We start from the raw sequence: 21,202 nt of genomic DNA, 5'->3' as shown, positions 1-21,202 counted from the left end.
TGAAAACACCTGCAGTGTTTTGAGTCACATCAAAACACCCCAAGAATAATCCAAATGCAGTCAAGTTTGCAATGGCTGTACAGTGTGGCTGGCATGGGCTGTGGTGGGGGGAAAGAGAGAAAGTCTCCTTTCTTGCCAGGCACTAGTGTTCCTTCTTTGCTCTGTCTTTGTAGTCAGGTGCAATCCAGCTGTGTGAATGTAAAATCAAATATAATATATAATACAAACAATCAGAAATATATCAAATTAAAGTATCAAATGTTGGGCCTCTGTAAAGTTTGTTTTTCCCCTATTTTTTAGGTGTGTTTTTTCAGGTGTTTCGTAGTCCCACTGCATGCCCTGCCTTTGTGCATGGAAGCAATGCATTTTTATTGAAAAAGCAATCTGATTACCAAGATTTTAACAGCATCTTTGAACAGTTCTGTGAACTCTGTTATTACAGATCTCTGGGATTGAAAACTATTACTGATAGTCACAGTGCCCCTGAAGAGTAGCAGAAGATACCACTTTTTCAATAAAGTGCCTGGGAAGATAAGCACAGTTCTGAGCACCATCAAAGGCTTGGTGACTCTGTATGAGGAGTATGCACTGGAAGAAAGAGAGACAGAACTGTACAAAATCTCTCCTCTCAGAAGCAGGCTCTATTAGGGGCATGGCAAAAACACATTGAACTGGAAATAGTAGCTAACACTCATCTATCTCCGGTATTTCACTGGCAGGGTGAGAATTATGACATCATATATCCAGGCCTTTATGACTTCTTTTCTGCATTTCTGCACTCACTTTCTGCTCCCTCTCTACAGTATACATACTTTATGTAAATACTCATAATATTGAAAGCATAGTCTGGATAAGACACCTCTGTTTATCATGAGATCTTTGCCTTTATACTATATAATACATCTGCAGCAGTGGAACTGGGGAGAAAACTCTGCTTTTCGTGTGAAGTTAAATTTTTCTGTTTGCCTCCCTCCAAGAAGGCAGCAGACCCGCCCTGGCTGAACAAACCAGCTGGATGGACATCCAGAAGTCTGGTAACTTTGGCATTAAAGAGCTGAAGATACAGCAATATATTTTCAGTGCCTCCAGAAGTTGCTTACTTTCGTGTCAAATGAGCCAGGCATATAACAGGCCGGGTATATAATATGGTCCCTTGTGTGTGTGGTTATTTAGGTTCTTTGCAGCCTAATTACAAAATCTAATACAATTTGAATACAGTGTTTTGACAAAGTAGCAAAGGATTGTGGACTAATACCTATGGCTGGTACATGTACCAGTAAAGCCAAGTGAGGTTTAAAACCAAACCTTGGGTTTTAAAGCATCCTCTGTTCTCTCAAGACATGAATTGTGTCCTGAATATGTTTATTTGTTTTTTTTTTTAAATAACTGTTCCGTATGCGTCAGGCACAATACCTGCAATTAATTATAAAGGACACAAACGCTATATGCAGGCAAAGCACACTAAACCTAAAAGTGGCTGATGCAACACCGCAACACTGAGGCAAGGGCCGGGAAAATGGGAAAGACGAGCAAAATCTCGCTCGTGTTACTTCGCTGAGCTGCTGGAGCTGGCGCTGAGAAGAAGCCTTGTGGGCTTACAGGTACCTGAACAAGAGATGTAACGAGGGTTCGTGAGAGAGCCCCGCTGGGTGCGGGACTCCGAAGGCAGCTACCGCCGCTCCGCCGCCGCCTCCCCGCCGCTCCCCTCAGCCCGCCCGGGCGGCGCCTGCGCGGGGCCGCCCCCGCCCGGCCCCAGCCCCGCCCTGCGGCCGCGGCTCCCGCGGGGCTCGGGCGGGGCGGCGCCGCCGCCGCTGCGGGCGGGGGCTCGGCGGGCGCTCGGCGGGCGGTGCCTGGCGTGGCCCCACCGGCGGAGCGGCCGCGGGAGCGCGGCCCGGGGGGACTCGGCCGCGGGCGGTTCTGGCGGCCCGAGCGCCGCGCCCTTGCCCGGCTCCATGTCGGCGTGGCTCGGCCGGGCGGCGCTGCTGCTGGGGCGGCCGGGGGGCCCCGCCGGTGCCGCTGCCGCCGTGCCCTGGTCCTGCCTGGGCTCGCTGAGGGGCCCGCGGTGCTGCTGCCGCCGCCGCCTGTGCAGCCTGCGGGGCGGCGCCGAGGGGCTGCTCCTGCCGCGGGGGTCGCGGGCGCTCGGCACCCACCCCAAGAAGGAGCCGATGGAGGCGCTGAACACGGCACAGGGGGCCCGCGACTTCATCTACAGCCTACACTCCACCGAGCGGAGCTGCCTGCTGCGGGAGCTGCACCGCTTCGAGTCCATCGCCATCGCCCAAGGTGAGCCGCGACCCGCCCCGACCCGGCGGGGAAGGGAGGGCCGGGCCGGAGCTGGGACGGAGCCCCCGAAGTTTGGGGCTCCTCCCGCCTTCGTCCAAGCGACTCCTTCGGGCGAGTAGGAAACTCCAGCAGGACAAGGCACCGAGAGGCGCACGCCCGTGTGTGTTACTCTAATCGGGTATAAATGGGGCACACGACCTGAAATTTAGTTTCCAGAAGCATCCGCAGCACCTTCAGAAGTGGACCCAGCGTGCCAGATCCTCGGTGTGTTTGTCATCTCCCCAGGTGTTTCAGAGAGGCGCGCGTGGCCATTGTTTCGGAATGGGAGTAGGAAAGTGTGTCTCATAAAACCCTCCTGACACCAGGGCAGCAGTAAATTGATTTCAGACCTCTGAAGAGGCTGTGGGCGGCTGCTGTTCGCAGAGCTCATTCATGAGTTACACTTCCCCGCACGGAGAGCTGCCGACACTGCCTCGTGGAAGTGTTGGTTCTTGTGCGGGAAGGTGTGTTTGTGCTGGGGAGGTTTACAGTTGTATCTCTGAATACGGTGCTATGCAACCAACGCCAATTGAAGTAATTCACAGTGATTTTTTTCCTCTGATCCAACTGTTCTTGCCAACTTGACACTGTTCCTTAAACAAATCAAAACGTGACAAAATCAAATCCTCTTAATTACAACCTTCTTACTCCTGGTTCTGATCCTTAGCTGTAATTTGCAATCCCTATTGCAGCGAAGATGATAGGGTACTTAAGAGATCAGTGTGCATTTGATCTAGGCCTCTTTCTGACTTTGATAGTGGCATGCCCTTGGAAAGGGCATTTCCGTGCCTGGTGGCTCTTCTGTAGTTGTCTGAAAGAAGTCTTGGGTGGGCAGAGAACAGGTCCAGCAGTCAGCTGTAGAAATGCTGCTTTGGTGAAGAGACAGACACCTTTCAGGTACCTCTTACGGTTTTGTTTATAGCACACTTACATGTAAACACTAGTGTTTCTAGTCAGAGCAAGAATAGTTCACTTAAACAGTTCATTTTGGGAGCAGTGCTTCTGTTCTGCAGCGAGTGAGTCAATTGTATTTGTTTTCCAACATAGAGGGTAGTGTGCTTTGAGCTGTAAGTTGACACTAACTTTTGAATACTAACAACTAACACTTCCCTAGTAGATCCTTCTCAGCTTCTGAAGGGTTCTTGCTATGAGGGTTTTGTGTGAGTTTGTCTCATCAGTTATTGCTCAGGTGAAACAGGAGGAAGCTGTGTACCCAGAGGATCATGTGGTGGATATCAAAATGAGACTTTAAAATGTATTTCAATATAATGTCTCAAGGTTTATACAGAGATTAATCAACAGATGGTCCTATTTAATATCTTGTTGCTCAGATGCCATTAGTTATAATATGAAAGTCTATTTCTGTAACATACTCTGACTTTCTGATGATTCAGGATTCAGAAGCACAAAGTACCAAAAGCATTAGTTTGAGTTTAGAGACTTTACTGCAAGGGATCTCATTAGTAAACTGCAAATTTATTCCACCAGTAGAAATAGCAGTTCTCTGTGCCTGAAACTGTAAACGTTGATCTCACTGGAGAGATCGTTTCAGCAAAATCTCAGTTCTGGGCTCCGTAGTCTTGCAGGTAAAGGCTTCACAAAGTGTTGCAGCGCCACCGGACCTCAGTCCTTGGAGTCAGATTCTTAATCTGCCCGTCTAGTAGCTTGATAAGGCTTTTTTGTAGATAACCTTTTCCTTTAGCCAGCTTCATTCATGTTTTTGTGGTTTGTTTTTTTTTTTTTTTCTACCAGACTGCAAAATGATAACGGCTGTCAACTTTCAAATCTCAGAAATTGGAAAAAGCCTTATCTTGAAACTATTGCCCATAGCCGTTTTCTGTAGAGGATCGATATTGACAAAATTCAGATTTTATGTTAAGAAAGGCAATGAATGTAGAGCCAGGCTCTTGTGGGTTGTTGGATATGTATCATCACTCTCAACACTAAGGAGTGCCAGAAGAAGAGAAAGTGGATAGAAGGACTGTTCTGGAAAGAAAATTGGAGAATTTCTGAGCTACATGTTCATATTGTGTGCTCAAAATGCTTTATTATGTTTAGATAATATTTTGTGTGATTGTTCTTTCCTGTTGTTGAAATAGTGACTGTCTGGGAATGATCTGAATAGGTATGCTGGTTGTGAGTGTGAGTAGGAGATGAGGAGAGAGGGATTTGTGCCTTCCTTTCCAAGTACTTTCTCCAATCGATTAGTGTCACTTTTGGTTTTTACAACTCATGAGTTTAGTCAAGTTAAATGGTTTTAGAGATGCTGGGTTTCTTCTCAATCTTCTCATTCAGTGGCATCATGCTGTAGCTCTCAATAGCTGATTCTTTAGCTAAGTTTGCTAGTTGTACTTTTGTGTTGTTTTCCAATGAAAGTGATCCAAATGCAGCCTTCAAATTCTCTTCTCTTCTCTTCCTACTGAGTAATTCCCGTGTCCTGTTTGAGTCTGAAAAATCAGTCTCTCCTTGATCATGAAATGGCTATGCAGTCTTGCCACTGTGCTTAAGCTTGTTTTGTGCCTGTGATCTTTTCATAATTCTTTATGGAAAGTGAGGTCTTGGTCCGTACCCTTCATAACACAGTCCTTACTGGGTTAAGTTTTGACCTTCTTCCTTCACTACCTCTTCTGTGCCCTAACAGACCCCATATCAGCTAGGGGAAGCTGTCAGCAATATGGGGAGACCTGGGCACATCAAGAACCAAATGGGGCAAGTTCCTCAGCCCATTCCCAGGCCTACCACCAGAAGGATGCAGTTCCATCACCTAATTGCCCTAGCGCGAAATATGACAGGACACACTATCTGTGGCCTCCACTAATGGCAGAGGCTGCGGGGAAACCCATCCCTTGCTGCGGCTGCTACGCTGAAGGACAGTCCTCAGGTAGGTGAGTCGTAGCTCTAACCTGTAAGTTAGGTGAGTCTCTGAAGCGTTTTTGAAACCTAAAACATCTGTTTGAGCTGTAGTCACAAAAACTGTAGGTGGGGAGAGGTTTGTGACTGTGTTCCTACCATTACTTGTCACCTGTCTTACCTGGATGTTTATAGAGCTTCCAGATGCTGGGCATTAGCAGCCGGTTAAACAGTGTAGCTTATTAATAAACACTGGGATTCTGCTGTTTATTTAAGTGCATCAGTAGACGGAGCTCTGTCTGTGAGCATGTGATGGCTGAGAGCTGAGAGCCTGAGTTTAATTAATAGATGTGTTTTGCACAGAACCTGGGGGGAAGACTGTGAAACTGAATCTTGATTTAATAGTTCTCAGAAAATGTTTTGAAAACTGTCCTGATTTGGACTATAATCCGTACCTTACTATCTTAAAGTGTAGTCAAAACATCACTGAGCTGTTCTTTCTGAAGACAGCTCTGAATCCTTCTCACTTGGATTTAGTTTTCCTTCTGCATTGAAGTCTTTTTTTTTTTTCCTTTCTGATCTTGGAAAGCTGAATAAGGTCTCACATTTTCCCAGGAAGAGATTTGAAACAAAGTTTTAAAATTCTAGCTTGTGTTTCTTGTAAGCCTGTCAGCCACACCCAGCCACAGTAGTAGGAGATGATACATGTGGACATGTTGAATCCAAGTAATTTGTATATTTCTGTTTCATAGTTACACAACACTGAAGTAGTAAGTAGGTGAGTTCATTTTAAACCTGATAGTGCTGCCTTACTGTTTGTAGAAGTGATGCCCCATAATCAAGGCTTAGTTTTGTTGGCAACAGACAGTCAAATCTTCCTTGCAGTTGTTTCTTTCTTTCATGGTGGAGATGAATGTGTAAAATCTTACAGGCGGTACAAAGAATGATTTAATGCCTCTAACCTTGTGTAGCAATATTTCATTGACAGAAGCACTATTAGGAAGAAGATGTATCTTCTTTCTTAAGGGGCTTATATATGGGGTTTCTACCTTTAGTTTCCAGTGTATGATATGAGATGATTCAAGAAAGCTGCACTTGTAAGCAGTGCAGCAAACCTGGTGACAAGGGGGAAAAGTACAAAAGGGTTTGACTTGTTTACATAAGAAACACTGAATTTGACATGTCTGCTGTGCCTTTATTTCTTCTTAGGGTACTATTGATCTTACCTGTGCTGTATTACAATATTCTTGAGCCCAGATATAACTCATTTTCATTAATAATACTAACATGGTGGTGTCTAGGGCCTCTAAGAAATCTCAGATCTTGACAGCGAGAGAATCCATTATTTTCCCATCTTCTGTTGCAAACATGGGAAAACAATTCCCGTTTTCCTGGTTTTGTATACATGTACATAAAATACATATACTATATATATGTGTGTATATAATACATAAAATGGGTGTTTTTAACATAATGTATGTACATTGAACACAATTTCTTGAAAGCACCCAATTGTATTTTATATTTTAAATGGAAGACTTTTGTGATGGGATCCTTAAATAAAAGGTCTTTTGAAGTTGAATTTCTTGTTTCTCTGTGGATTGAGGTTTAATATTAACTGGAAGACATGCAAAAACACCATAGCAATGCAGTCTTGACAGCTGGTTTTGTTATTTAATTTGCAGGTTTTGGAGAATGCAGTCTCTAGCTAGATTCTCTTTGAAGGCACTGGTATGTCATACCATACATAATAATCTGACCAAGCCAGCACATTCTGATAGAAAACTGTTCATAAGTTCAAGTTGCTGCATCTTATTCTTGTTAAAAAAACCCAAAATAGTGTGCAGGTAAAAGGCTCCACTTCTGTGCATTCAGTCAGGCTGATAACTGGGGCAGAATCTCTGAGAGAATTAGCAAGGTTTTAACCATTGTTGGATAAAATCTTACTTTGGTAAGTAATTTTACCTCTCTGGCTTATGATCTGGTGTTAAATTAATGAGCTCTCCAGTTTACTGGAATAGCTGAGCGAGTGTTTGAACCTATGTGCCTCTACTTCCACAGCTTTACAAAGAAAAGTTAATTCAAAAGACTGCAAATGTCATCAAAGACAAATGGATTTCACTCAGGGTTTTAGACACTCAAAACATAATCTCCTGTGAAAAAGATTCCCTTTGTTGCATGAGTCAGATGCTTCTTGCTAATATGAGCAAACCAGTTCATCTGCCAGGGTGGTTTAGAACCACTTGGATTTTAGTACCTCTTTTTGTTAGAACTTAATCTGTGCTAAAACAACAAAGCTTAATTCAGTCCTTATGGAAGTACTTGTCTTGTTTGAAGAGTGATTTCACAGTGCAAATGTGAGGTTTCCTGTGGGGACTGCCCAACCCCTTGAGCTGGGAGAAGAGGAATTGATCTTGCTGTTGTGCTTTGACAGGTCCCATGGCACTTGATGGTGAGCGTTCTCTTGCTCTCTCCTTTACAGACCCAAAATATGCAGGCAAACTCTGTACTGTGTGTGAAGGAAGATCATCTACCTCTTTCTCCCTTTCTGTGACCTAGGGGTCAAGAAAGTTTTTTAACTCTAGTATTTCATTGCTATTCTAGGAAAATGTCTTCTGGCAGACTACTGGCAAGTGTCTAATGCACAAGTTCCAAGTGCCCTGTCAAGCTGGTAAAATGACAAACTCTTGCCAGCCTGACTGTGTGAGTCCCTTTATGTTCTAAACCATCACAGGGTACACCAGGACTAGGGCTAATCTCACTGCTGAGTCAAAAATATCTGGTGGTGAAAGGAATGTCATGTTTCAGATGGAAAGATGTGCTACTTCTTTTTGCTTTTGAAACTTTTTTTTTGGTTTTTTTTTTAATATACCCCTCAACTCCTGCCCAAAGTCGTGGAGCCTTCTCATGAAGGCGGAGTGCAGAAGGAAAAGTGTTGCACTGGCACTACTGATCATTTTCCTTAACATGTGAACCTCATGAAACACAGAATCATAGAATATTCTGAGTTTAAAGGGAGCCATCAGGTTCATTGAGTCCAACTCCTGGCCCTGCACAGGACATTCCCAAGAGTCACACCGTGTGCCTGAGAGCATTGTCCAAATGCTTCTTGAATTCTGTCAGGCTTGGTGCTGTGACCACTCCCTGGGGAGCCTGTTCAGTGTCCAGTTACCCTCTGGGTGAAGAATCTTTTCCTGATACCCAACTTAAACCTACCATGACACATCTTCAGGCCATTCCCTTGGGTCTTGTCACTGGTCACTACAGAGAAGAGATCAGTGTCTGCCCTTCCTCTTCCCCTCCTGGGGAATCTGCAGGCTGTGATGAGGTCTCTCCTCAGGCTCCTATTCTCCAGGCTGAATAAGTTAGAGCTGTTCAGCCTGGAGAAGAGAAGGCTCCGGGGATATCTTACAGCATATTCCAGTACATAAAGGGTATTTACAAGTGTGCGGGAGAGGGACTTTTCACAAGGACATATAGTGATAGGAGAAGGGGAAATGGCTTTATACTGGAGGAGGGTAGGTTTAGATTAGATATTAGGAAGCAATTCTTTACTGTGAGGGTGGTGAGACACTCGCACAGGTTGTCCAGAGAAACTGTGAATGCCCCTTTCCTGGAAGTGTTCAAGGCCAGGTTGGATGGGGCTTTGAGCAACCTGGTCTAGTGGAAGGTGTCCCTTAGGGCTGGAACTAGATGATCATTAAGATCCCTTCAAACCCCAACTGTTCTGTAATCTAGCAGCTGAGGTTTAATGTCATAACCAAGAAAATTGGTGCTTGGTCACTGATGCTAAAACTATTCTGAAACTGATTTCTGAAAATGTCAGATGTAACTGGTTACCTCTGAACCACCTGCAGCAAGGTACTGTTTTCTGAAGTTCATGTTGTTTTTGCTATTGTGGTTTGATTTGCTTCCCTATTCTGAAATTTTACTTGCTCATGTAACTTAAAGCAGGTTCTAGTCTGAGTTCTCTGCTTACATGCAGAAACTTGCTGTATGTTTTTTGCAGAGGAAAGCCTGCAAACATTCAAGTGAAATTGTTGTAAAACCTAGAGAAATCCAGTCTTAATATTTATAAAGGATCTTTCCTTGCTGACAGACACTCCAGTATTGATTGGAAGATTTTAAATAATGAATTATTGCTGTTTTGCTTTTGAAAAATCGTTGTAGCATCCAGGTATCCTAAACCACTGGTACCACTTGAGAAGCCAGCAGAGGAGGTAGTGTCACCAGAGACGACCGATGATTTTGGTACAGTAAAAAAACCCCAAGCAGAAGAGTGTGTTTACCGAGACCTGTGTTGCATAAGGCCAGCAGGCTGCTGGTTTGACAGACTTCCCGCTTGCTTGTTGTGGTGCAGTTGGCATGGAGTGCTGCAAGAAATAGAAGTACACAGTTTCTGCTCATATTCATATAAAGCCTTCCTTCTCAAGAATTTCAGTAATCCACATCTTCAGAGACTTAATGTGACCAAAGCATTTCAAGTCCGGGTCTTGTGGAAACTCCTGAGCTGTACTGTAGTTTCTAGTTAATAATTTGATCAGAGATTTCAGATTGAAACAGCTTCGTTTAGTTGAAGAAGCTCAGTGTCACTACCTTATGCTTTTTCCTCGTGAAGTGGTGTGCATTAAATAGATGGTCCAAATATAATGCAGAAATAATATTATTGTTACAAAACATCATTCTTTAGTTAGTTACCCTTGCCCTTCCCTACAAAATGTAAAATAAGATTGCTCCAATTAAAATTTGTTTTGTCTTTTGCATGTGTTTAAGCATGTGATGAGTACAAAATAGGTGTCATGTACAAATAACTTTTAAATCATGAATCAGAAAAAAAAAATCTGAATCTTGAGCCATTGTTCTTCAATTGTGTCTTGTTTAAAATAATACGTTTTATAGCTATAAGGAAAATCTGTCTCCCAATAACTATCCTATCTGGTACAAAGGGTGCTTTTGATTTCGGTCCTTTTAGGAGAGATCACTTGAAATGCAGCTTTTACTTACAATGCCACGTAAACCTCTCAGAGTGATAGACTCAAAACATTTAGCTCTCCCTGTAACAGACATGAATGAACTGGATCGTGTTTATTCTGTGAGCACAGAAGTACTATTCCAGAATGTAACATAAATTAAAAGAAAATGAAGTCTACCAGTTTCTCTAAGGAAGAAATTATTTAAGGCTAACTCATTCAACTGAAAACTCATAGCTTTAGTCAGTCTTATTTATTATTTAATCAATCCAAATACGGAACTACAGAGGCAGTGTCTCTGGGAGAAAATCTTTTCTAAAAACAAGAACTAAATGGAAAAATGAGATAAGTATATAATGCAAGCAGAGTACTTAAGGAAGCTATCTTGGATAGCTCTGGTGTTGTTTATTATTTTACAAGAGTGGCTCATATGGGGAAAGCTGGTCAGGAATGTGTGAGCTGCTTCGTGTCCCCCCTTCCTTTCTTTATCCCTAAATTAGCACGGTGTTATTTCAAAAACTGAAAGCATGCGTTCTGGTTTCTGTTTTGTTGCTCTGTATGAGAACTTCCTTTAACACTGAATGAGCCCGTTGAAGTTTTTGGGATGTGACTAACCCATGCCTGAAACAAATGCTTCCTCTGAAACATGGAGAGCATTTTAAAGCTCACAAAATACTGTTTTCAACCCAGCAGAGTGCATGTTTCCTTTTAAACTGTGGGATATAAAACCATAACTGTTTTTTTCCAGTGTTCGTTTACTTTGGATTCTTAGATATTTATATGTTAATTAATAAAATATCTACCAGTCATAATACATACTGATATTGCTACATGGTTTTTGCTGCATCAGTTGCTCTTTTCCATTTGTATATGATGCACTCAACATATTCATTCCTTTTTGGGTATTTTTTGAGTTTTTATTAAATTTTATTTTGACAAACTGAGATTCTTTTGGTAAATTCAAACGTTTTTTGTTGTTTTTTTTTTTTTAACTCACATATTTTTCTCTAGATAATTAAAAGGATAGATAGGAACATATTTAAGATTATGTGTTTTGAGATGAGGCATATTCTGTATCAACTCTCTTATTAGCTTAAAGCAGTCATAAGAAGCAGGTGGTTTGTTTTATTTTCTCCTACTGCTTATATCTAGGGATAAAACCTTTCCTCAATGCTCTTAAATACTTTATGGCTTTTAGGATGTCAGGAGCACAGGCATTTCCAGAATTAAAACATACCTTACTGTTTGGCAGTGATCCTGGTGAAAGTCTCCTGCATGACCTGGGGGAAGGACAAAGCTTTGCAAAATCTTTTTTATTTCAGAAAGAGTGGAAAAGTTTAAGACAAAAAGTCTTCTACAGTGAGACCAACTTGAACTGAGAGGAGCCAGATATGGGTGTCTGTAGTGGCCCAGGCTCTGGTTCCCAAAGCTCACTTCTTGGAGATACCCTGGGATCTGTTGGCTGGGCTCCAGCAGTTCTTTCAAAACATTCCGGGAAGCCTTCAGAGGGTTAGGAGGAGACACAGGGCATCATATGTGATTCTGTGTGACTCTTGTCCATGCCACGGACAGAGGTCTGTGCTTTGTGTTGCCATATGTAAAGTTGTATTGCCACAAAGCTCAGGTCCAAATGCTTCTTGTGAACCAACGATTAATTGTTGCATTTTGACCTACTAAGTTCTCCTTGTCTTTAGACATTATCAATTTCTGGTTATTGTACTGTTAAAGTAACTGTTTTTCCATGGCTTTTAATTTTTGCTATAACTTGTCTTATTCTGAAAGTGTGAATTGTCAGTCTCCGTGAGGATATTATCCTATCTCTCGTAACAATCTGAATGGGTAGAAATTGTGTTTTATTGGCTTTATTTGATTCTGTGGAAAACTGGAGAGAAATGCATGTGGAACAAAACAATTTCTTTACTAGCTGCTCTTTCAAATACCATCAGCTTCTATTTTCAGGTTACATTTAACCTTTCTATCCAGCTGTTCCTTGGCTTCAGTAAGTTCTGGCAACAGGCTGATTTTCACAAAACAAAGATGTGATGTTACAAATGTAAAATTATCTGTTTTATTCAAGATTAAGAGTTGTAAGAATTTTCAACTAGATCTACAACCCATCTTGCCTAATAAAGATTTTTACCAGAGAGAAGAGATGGGAGAGCAACTTGAAATCCATCCCCCTTTCCCCAGTTATTATTTTATGGAATGAAGTAAATAAAGTGAATAGGTAGCTGCAAAAGTGACAGTGGTGTTACAAATAATCAACCTGGTGATCTTCTCCTTTTGCAAATGTCGGACAGACTTCTTGCAATTCTACATCCCCCTCCCTGAACAGAAGGAATGTACCAAAGGTGCATTTGTAGTTCTGATAAAGTACAAGTGGCCCAGGTTGAAATTTTTTTCAGTGGGAAATCTATGTAACTTGTTTTTTCCTCATTTATTGGGTCTGGTTTATCAGAAATAAAGAAAGAAAGACAGTCTTTGGATTTGTAAAGTTTTTGCTGTTGGATTGCTTCTCAGGGTTGGATGCTAGAAACCTATCATTTCTGCCTTGTTTCTGTGCTTATTTCAGTTTTTGCAGTTGCACACTAATATGACTGAGTTTTACTGTCATTTATGTCTGACCCTGTGTTAAAAGCTCAGTTAAAAAAAACCCCAAAAGACCCCAAAACCAAAAACTCACTTTTATTATTCTTTCCCAACCATGGAGGAAAAACATTCTCCTGGATTTCCCACAGGGTGTGAGAGCAGGCCTAGATGAGCTGTGGACGAGGTGATGTGTAGAAGACGTGACTTGTCCACGGAGATTTACTGCTGGCTTCACTCGTGTTATGTTCTGTTCTTCCCCCTGTCCTGAAAACCTCTTGATGTGAAAGCCTTGATTCTGCTTTCCATGCACTGCTGTTCTTCTCTGGGCCTGACTGTGTACCTCATTGAGCTCAAGTGCCACAATAAAGAAATGCCAAATAAATAATTGGGAGGGAATTTAGGAGCAGGAGGAAAAGAATCAAATCACCCATTGCAGCAGCAACGTGACTTTAGATCACTTCCAGGTGCAGTTTTGTATTTGGCCTTATAAGGTTCTGTTTTTCCTGTTTTCTCATGAGAAGTGCCATGAGGGTTTTTGTGCCTCAGGCGGGGAGTCTGTTCTGGGATCTGTCACTGACAGCACCTGCAGTGACTTACACAAGTGAGCAATACTGCTGTGATCTCCTGGATTACTTTTGTAGTTTTGTCAAGTACTTGCAATTATATTTTTTACCTCAAAATTTGTCTTGTGACTAGGAAGGGAGCTGTCTCTCCCTTCCTCTGGCCCTCTATCCAGAATTATTCATCCTGGTCTGAGTGGCTGCCCCCTGCAGTACACAGTACTTTGCTTCAGCATTCCAAGAGGCATCCTCAGCCTGGATCCATCCCCTCCCTTGCTGCTGGAAAAGGGGTTGTGTAAACATTGCACAGATTTTGGAGAAGTGGAGGGAGGAGAGGAGGATGCTGGAGGCATTCTGTGATCAGCCTCCATCTCACAGCATGAAAAAATGGAGGGTTGTAGGTTTAGTTCTGCAGTAAATAGTGGCATTGCAATTGTGTCACTGATGCAGGCAGTACACTAGTGCCACAGCATACTTTCCACTGCCAAGGGGAAAGGGTTAAATAGATTAGATTCCATATTTTCTCACACGTAGAAAATGAAACAGGCTTATGTGTGCAGAAAACTTGGAATCAGCTGTGCTTTCACATTCGTAGTTTATTGATTCTGAAGCGGATTAACAGAACTGGAGGAGAAGGGCATAATTTCAGCACTCGTGGAAGTCTGCTGTCCACTTACAGTGAAGCTGTGACAAAAGGACAGGTGAAAAAATCCTGGCAGTGGAAAAGGGAAAATGCGCAAAGTTGAAAAACAAAGACTGTCCTAAGTGGAGGAACGCTGTCTTACGTGAACTGGCATTGGGTAGTTTCCTGGGAAAGTTAAGAAACAGTGGGATTAAATGGACAGGCCAGATGTGTAGTTCTTCATAGAGCAGAGGTCCCGAAGCAGCTTTAGGGGAGTGTGTGCACAGCTGGCACTTGCAGGGGTGTGACGTGAGCTGAAGTTTGCGCTGGCTCTGCAGCTGGAAGCTGCAGGGGTGCATTTGGAACTGAATCCTCCTGAGAGAGGCCTCGTGCTTCCCAAAGGCTGCAGAAACACTGATCCGGAGAAGGATTTTCCTGTTTTGTTTTGCAGAATAAAGGCAATTGGTTGAAAGAATTAAAAGTGACCTTAGTCAGAACTGTTCACTTACTTATAGGAAGAGTAGAGCACAGTGGTCTTTATCTTCTGCTTCTCCTTACTTATATTACTTTATTTACAAAACCAGCAATATTAATACTTTCAGATAATTTTTATGAACAGGTTTTTTTATTAGAACTTAAAATTTACGTGCAGAGTAAATTATTGCATAATGCAGCTGCATAACAACCCATTAGGTATTCCATATGCTTATAACATAAAAGCCAAAAGAAAATACCTTAGGTGAAGTTCCATGTAAAGTGATTTTTATCTGTTTTTGCATTATATTCACTCCTTCAGCTGTTTGCCAAAGATAAACAGTCTTTTCCTGTGACTTGGCTTTTACTATGCAGAGAGTCAAATGGGGAAGTCAGACTAGTTTCATAAATGAAGCTTTGCTAAGTTATGTGGGAAGAAGGGAAGAAGGTACCCAAGTGATGAATCTACTGCACTACCTGTAGCAGCAGGTGAAGGGTTAAGAATAGCTTCATTGCTATTGCATTCTGTATTCGTTAGGCATTTATATAGAGAGGTACAAATTATCTGAGTGTAACTTATAGCTGGAACTTAAATTGCCAATGGCTTCTTATGGTGTTCCTTTGGCTGACAGGTATGAATAGTTTCTTAAGGACTTCAGGGCAGCTCATACTTTGTCTTTATTACCCCACTGCAATGAAAAATTAGGAGGAGTGTAATTACACTTAATGTAAGTCTGTAACAAAATGTTTGAACGTCATTCAGTTTATCTTTCTGTCTCTTTTATTCTAGGTAGCTCTTTTAATTCTAAGACAGATGAAAAGCAATAAACTCTACATGCATTTGAAATTATTTCAGAGAGGAGCTTATTTCTGCAGTTGTGCTTGCTTCCAAGGTCGTCCTCAGGCAGGGAATGAAACTTCCTGCGTACGAAAAGGCTGATACTTAATGGTATGTGATGTAATAGCAGTTTATCTTCAGCTTTCTGTAAACATCATAGTAGAGTTCTCTTAAAGGAAAAAAATAGTCCCACCAAAGACAATTTACCAGCCACCCACCTGCTGTTCCTGCACTGCTGCAGCAGGCTGCGGGTGGTGGTGGCTGTGGGAAGATTTGTTGTCTGCCTGAGTACAGGTGCTGCTGGTACCAGGGACTGTGGGTAGCACTGCTGTTGCCAGCGTTGGATTTGCTCTGACAGTAAGCATCTCTTGTGGTATTAACCAAATGACTTTCTTTCACTTCAGGACCCTTGGGTTCTGCAAAGGGTAAAACCTCACATTTTGTGCCTCAAAATGACAGTATAAACAGCAAATGTGTTTGAAAAAATCCAGAGAATATAGTGTGGACCTGGTCCACTATGTCTGCTCTGAGGCACAAGCCCCTCATGTTGCTACTAACACTCAGTTTTGTGCCGGGGCAGTGGAGAAGGGAGTGTCGTGGTTACCCTGGGTGCTGCACAGGTAAGCTCTGCCCTCCATAAGCTCTGCCCTCCAAGGGAATATGCTGGTGGCTGCAAGTACCAGATCCACTATGTCTGGGCTTGACAGCCAGTGCAATACACTGTTCTTAATACCTTTTTCTCACTCCCCTTCTTTCCCAGGGAAACAAGTGTAGTTTTGGGCAGGTGGAGGAAGGCCATAGGGAAGAGGAGGGGTGGGAATAAATAAGCTCATCTCTCGCCAGCTTCTCAGACTTCTTTTTGAAACAAGGCCTGGGGGGGAACATAATCAAATAAAGGATATTATAATTGTATATATAACTCCCTAGATATTTCATGAGCACTCATGTAGACATCAGTGATGCCTAACACAGCTCTATTTGAAGGCGATGAAAGTCCTCTAATAGATCAGATCAGATTGTGCACAGAGTGCTGATAATTCTTGTTAACAAATCTTTGGTGGTGTCCCACAGAACTGCTTTTCTTGTCCTCTTACAGGAACCTGTCACAGAGGACAGGCAGAAGCCTAATCTCACATCCTGATAATACACAGATATCGTGGTCTTGTTTCCAGTTCAGCACTGTTGCTCCACTGCTGCTCTGCTCAACTGCAGACTGGTGAAATGATGGATAGATTCCTGCCTTGAACCAGAGAGGCCCAAGAAAAATCAGTGCTGATAGAGAAGTACTGGCACCTCATCTTACTGAAACAGTTAGACAAGTATATTTGGATTAAATTAATTTCACTTGAATGTTAGTTAGAAGTACTCACCTGGCATTGTTTCCAAATCTAGTGGAGAGGTGGTTAAATCCCAGGGGAAGATTCATTCATCCGAAGATGGAACTAGTTTGCTGTGCCACTGGGGGATGTTCCTCCTCTGGCTCCTGGGAACTCACTGAAGTCCTCAAGCATTGAAATGGAGAGGGTGAGGAGGGAAGAAGAGCCAGCCTCTTGGGAGGATAAGTATTTGGTTTTTTGAGGCAGAGAATTTTGACTCTGAGGATGGCTCTTTCCAGTCAGGGAATTGCTATAGCAAGTTTTTCTTGACAGTTCTCAAGTACCTTATTTTTTCACTAAATAATAATGTAATCATTTGCTTCTGGAACACACAGATCAGAATACCACATTATTGTTCCTGCTAACTCTCCTATCAATGTTAGCATGTTGTTGGCACTTTTATACTAACACTTCAGCTGTTTTTCTGACATTTTCCATTTCTCTCTGAAGGAGACAACTCAAATTCTATATTTCTATCTTACCCTGCATTTCTGTTACAAGCTGCAAGTCCTTTCTGCGTTGTCATCATTTTAGCTGATTAAACCCCTTTAATCTTGAGGCAGACATCTTGTTTCTAATTTTTTTCAACTGCAGTTTGAGACCTTTTTAAGTAAACCACTGCAAATCCTATTTTGGCATGAACCTGCTTGAGTGGAAATGCTGATTTTTACATTTATAAGGCACTGATAGAGATCGGGATTAGATCAGTGATAAAGCCCTCCTGAATGTTGAAGACAATGATTTTAGCCTCTGGATGCCTGTTTGCATTTTATACTTTTCCTATGAGCATTTTCCTGTGAGGATTTCCACCTTAGGTCTCTCTTTTTTCTTAAACATCTTTGAGAGGATATGACTGCTCTGTCACATTTTTGGAAAGGATAATAGGATAAATGTATTGTACAGTCACCATAGGGGGTCCCAGGAATGATCAATGCCTGAAATCACTCCTGGGTTTTGTTCAGAAGGGAACTGGTTGACTGAAGCCAGGGAGCAAATGACACTCCTGCATAGCTTGTTCAGCACTTGGTCCAGTAGATGTAACAGAAATTTCAAATAAAGATTATAATCTCTTCTGCTACGTCAGGGTTTCTCAAGGAGGGCGATAGAACATGATCACTGTGCAATTGTCTACAATGCTACAGAGAACATTAAAAAAATACTACTCTATTTGTATTTATGCAGAATATTTGTTTGGACATAGTTTTTCGGGGTAGTAGAGAAATTTTCTATCTCATCCTCTGTTCACCTCATACCAGCGCTTTGCCAGCTTTCCCTTCTGGTGGGCATGTGACTGAAGGGGCTGAGAGCCAAGTTTATATTTAGCACTGCACGAGACAGCATCCTTTCATACCTAATTGCTGTAGTAACAGGAAACCATTTGTGAGTTATACCAAATGATGCAGAATTTTTCTTTGCTGTCAACTCATGGATTATTGTTTTCCCATATGGAATATTAAGGGAATCCAATTGAAGATCAATGGAACAAGGTTTTTCAACTCCATATTTTGCTGTATGTACTGAGAATTTTGCAGCTTTGGCGAAAACATTGAGGAGGAACAAAGGACAACGAGGATGTGCCTTATGAGCTTATTCCATGAATGAACTCATACATCAGGGTCAGAATTTATTTTGAGGATCCACCTCTGAACAAGCAATAACACACATCCCATTTCTAAGCTCCAATTGAGAATGCTGGGGATAAAAATTCTCTTACGAACTCACGTGTAAAGGAGTACCTCTTTTTAGTAGACACAACAATTTCTCTGATTTCTTATTCTATGCAAGTGATGCTTTTCCTGTTGCAGTGATGTGTATCTGAATGATTTGCTGAAATGACCTGGATGGGCTTTTTGGAGCAAACAGATTGATGAATTTGAAACAAAACACTCTGTAGCTTCCAGATTAGACACCTTCAGAACCTAAAATGAGGTTACAATGGATCTAAATTGTTAATATCTTTCATATTCCTCTTCCTTCTTGATATTCATTGTTAAATCATTAATCTTAACCATTCAGTCACTATTTAAAAATCTATAAAAAAATACTCATATTTTTATCTCAGATTTAACAATACTCAACAGTAGCATGTATCTTTGAGCTCTGGCCATAGTATCTGCTATGAGTGTTAGTGTTTCCTGCCCCTGGGTGACAGTAACATGTTTAGCTATAAAATGTTATGGCAGTGTTAGCTGCAATTTCAATAAAACATAATACATGCCTTTAGGCTTGAAAGTTCTCTTGTATGCCAGTCCTTAAAAAACTGATAACTCAAATACTGGTGATGACAACTTTTGGCTAGTTTTGTTTTGTTTTTTTACCAACCATCTGAATAAATGCATGCCCATTACATGTTAGTTGAGGGTTTTTGTCAGCTAGGAATAATAATCTTAAAACTAAATTGCAAATACTTGGCTGCAACTGACAGAGTGAATTTAACTTGCTGGATTTGGGCCAAGTTGTGAATAATGGTATTATTTATGTTGATGGTTTTATATTCCCTCCCCTAACCCCACCTTTAGGATCAAACTATTTTTTCAAAAAAAAGTAAATATTTAGTTAGGAAAAAAGTGATACTGTGAAATCAAAAAAAATCAAGAACATATTTAAGAAGCAGTAAATTTTTTTTCTGTTCCCCAGACTTTGCTAATTCAGGACTCATGACATGTATTGCACTTGAACCTTGGTTTATAACCTCATTTGTGGTAATGAATGTCAGTAAGAAAATAGCAGTATTCCTTACTGCACCATTTCATTTTATTCATTTTGCAATAAGATGAATTCTAGTGTCTTATTGAGCAGTGTGGCACAGGATGAACTGGTGAATGGCCATCTGAAATGCAATACTGAAGTACTTTAGGGTTGTTTTCTTTTTTCCCCCAGACATTTAAACTCTGAATTGTTGGATTTGGACTGAATTGAGCTCTTGAAAGGGAGTTTTGTAATTTGGATTTTTGTTTTTCCTCTAGTAAAACAAGCGAAGGACATGTTTCCTTTGCTGTACTCTCTGAATATTTTTACTCATTTTTTCTGCTGAGTCTTGAAAATTCAAGTAGTCAGAACAACTTCCTATGAATAAATACCCTATTCTGAAATACATTTTGCTATCTAGAGTTTTAAAAAATTGCTTTAAAGATTTTTTTTGGCTCACAGTGCTTTCATATCTTGCAGAGTTTTAAAGTATGTTATGCTCTAAAGAGATGGTATTGGAAGTGATTCTGTAAAAAGGTTATTGGCTTTAATGCCACAGTGGTTATTTAATTTTTTCTACTTTAACGTTTTTTCCCCTCCCAAAGTCCCAGCTTTAAACTAATCCTTGGCCTCTGCAAGTAGAGCTGAGCTAGACTAGCCCCTTCCCTGTGGCGGGCAGTGCTCTGTACCTGGCAGTGGCCAAGAGTACTTCAGCTGTTAGTGAAGTCCTCTGCAGCTCTAAAGTCTTGTTTTGGTGCTCCATAGGGGACAGATTTTTCCATGAGCCTGGTCCTGCAGGTACTGTGTGACAAGGTTCTGAACAACCTGGTCTGATTTGGCCCTGCTTTGTGCTGGGGTGGGAGAAGATGCTTTCTCTAGGCCAAAGATTTGGCTCAGGCAGAGAGGGAGTTTCCCTGTCCAGGGTGTGCAAGGGTTGACCTGCAGCAGTTATCTGAACTTCATCTGTCAGACTTCTCCTTTCCCTGTCTCATTAATGTGTGTAATCACAGATTTTTTCATAGATTAATTTTTACCTTAATGATGAGGAAAGATGCAGCAGGAAGATGCTGTTACTGACCCAAGAGCTCCCTATGGCTGGACAGGAGCAGTCTGGTCTCCACAGCGTGGTGCTACCATGCTTAGTGACTTCTCTTTTAACATTTGCCCTAGTAGTGTTGAAGCACCTTAGGTGCCCTGCTTTATAAAATTGCTGTTTAGAAGGAATCTCACACTACTTAAACAGGTTATGTCAATAATTAAGTAGTTTTTGCTTATATTTGATCCCTTGCTATTTCCCTCTACTTTGCACGAACTTATCTTTCCTCTAAGCCCAAAGTAGTGTCCCTCAGCCTCCCTTCTTTTTCCCCCAAGGTAGTCCTTGACTTATGTGCTGAAGAAGTTTGTTCTTATTAGTTAACGTGACTCAGAATTCCCATTATTCATAGATGTAAGAGATTTTTATTTCTTTTTGTTTCTACCAAATGGTTGCCCTCAATTCCTCCTTTTGGTATTAAGTTTCTAAAATCAATTATGCACTGGGCTTTTATTTTTAGTTTTATTTTAATAACTGTCTAGCTACACTGAATAGAGTGTAATTATGTAGACTGACATGTGCTATCAAACTCAAAAATCAGTTGTAGTTAAATCCACAGGACTGATGTTCTAGAGCTTTGTGGTATTTTGTGACAAACTGAATAGTCTTTTGTATTGTGTTGGTGCCCAAAATACATGGAAATTATCTAACCTAACTGACTATCATAATCAGATATTCATCTATGAAAAGATGTCTTCCTCAGAGGTAGAGTTTCCTGGAAGTTTGTCTGTGCTGTTACAGCTTTTTATCATGAAATCCTTGTATATGGAGAACTAGATCTGAAGACTAGATGGTGCTGCAGCAGGGATTGTTTCAGTGG

At 41.5% G+C, this 21,202-nt stretch overlaps 1 protein-coding gene and 1 long non-coding RNA gene across 5 annotated transcripts in view; both read left to right on the top strand.

The window, feature by feature from the left end:
• The first annotated feature begins 1,937 nt into the window (after positions 1 to 1,937).
• The window catches only part of TMEM65 (transmembrane protein 65), a 31,563-nt gene continuing 12,298 nt past the window's right edge, over positions 1,938 to 21,202 (top strand). Inside the window, exons 1-2 of one of the 3 annotated variants that reach the window (XM_051778610.1) lie at positions 1,938 to 2,283; positions 9,343 to 9,423. In XM_051778610.1, coding sequence (XP_051634570.1) covers positions 1,953 to 2,283; positions 9,343 to 9,423 — 412 coding nt within the window. In that variant the 5' untranslated portion in view covers positions 1,938 to 1,952. Of the gene's footprint in view, positions 2,284 to 4,963; positions 5,204 to 9,342; positions 9,424 to 21,202 lie in introns of all 3 variants that reach the window. The other 2 variants (XM_051778609.1, XM_051778611.1) reach the window with 2 other exon arrangements.
• LOC127467085 (uncharacterized) lies at positions 9,438 to 20,799 on the top strand. 2 transcript variants are annotated; one of them, XR_007902970.1, is made up of 2 exons: positions 9,438 to 15,582; positions 16,322 to 20,799. It is a non-coding gene; the product is annotated as an uncharacterized LOC127467085 (long non-coding RNA). The 2 variants fall into 2 exon arrangements; XR_007902969.1 differs by having other exon boundaries at positions 9,438 to 15,845.

The sequence above is a fragment of the Manacus candei genome, unplaced genomic scaffold (genome assembly GCF_025592945.1).
Source record: "Manacus candei isolate 608988 ecotype Guabito, Panama unplaced genomic scaffold, ASM2559294v1 h1tg000013l, whole genome shotgun sequence".
Classification (NCBI taxonomy): domain Eukaryota; kingdom Metazoa; phylum Chordata; class Aves; order Passeriformes; family Pipridae; genus Manacus; species Manacus candei.
Note: the sequence above shows the minus strand (reverse complement) of the source record. Positions and strands in the feature narration are given on the sequence as shown.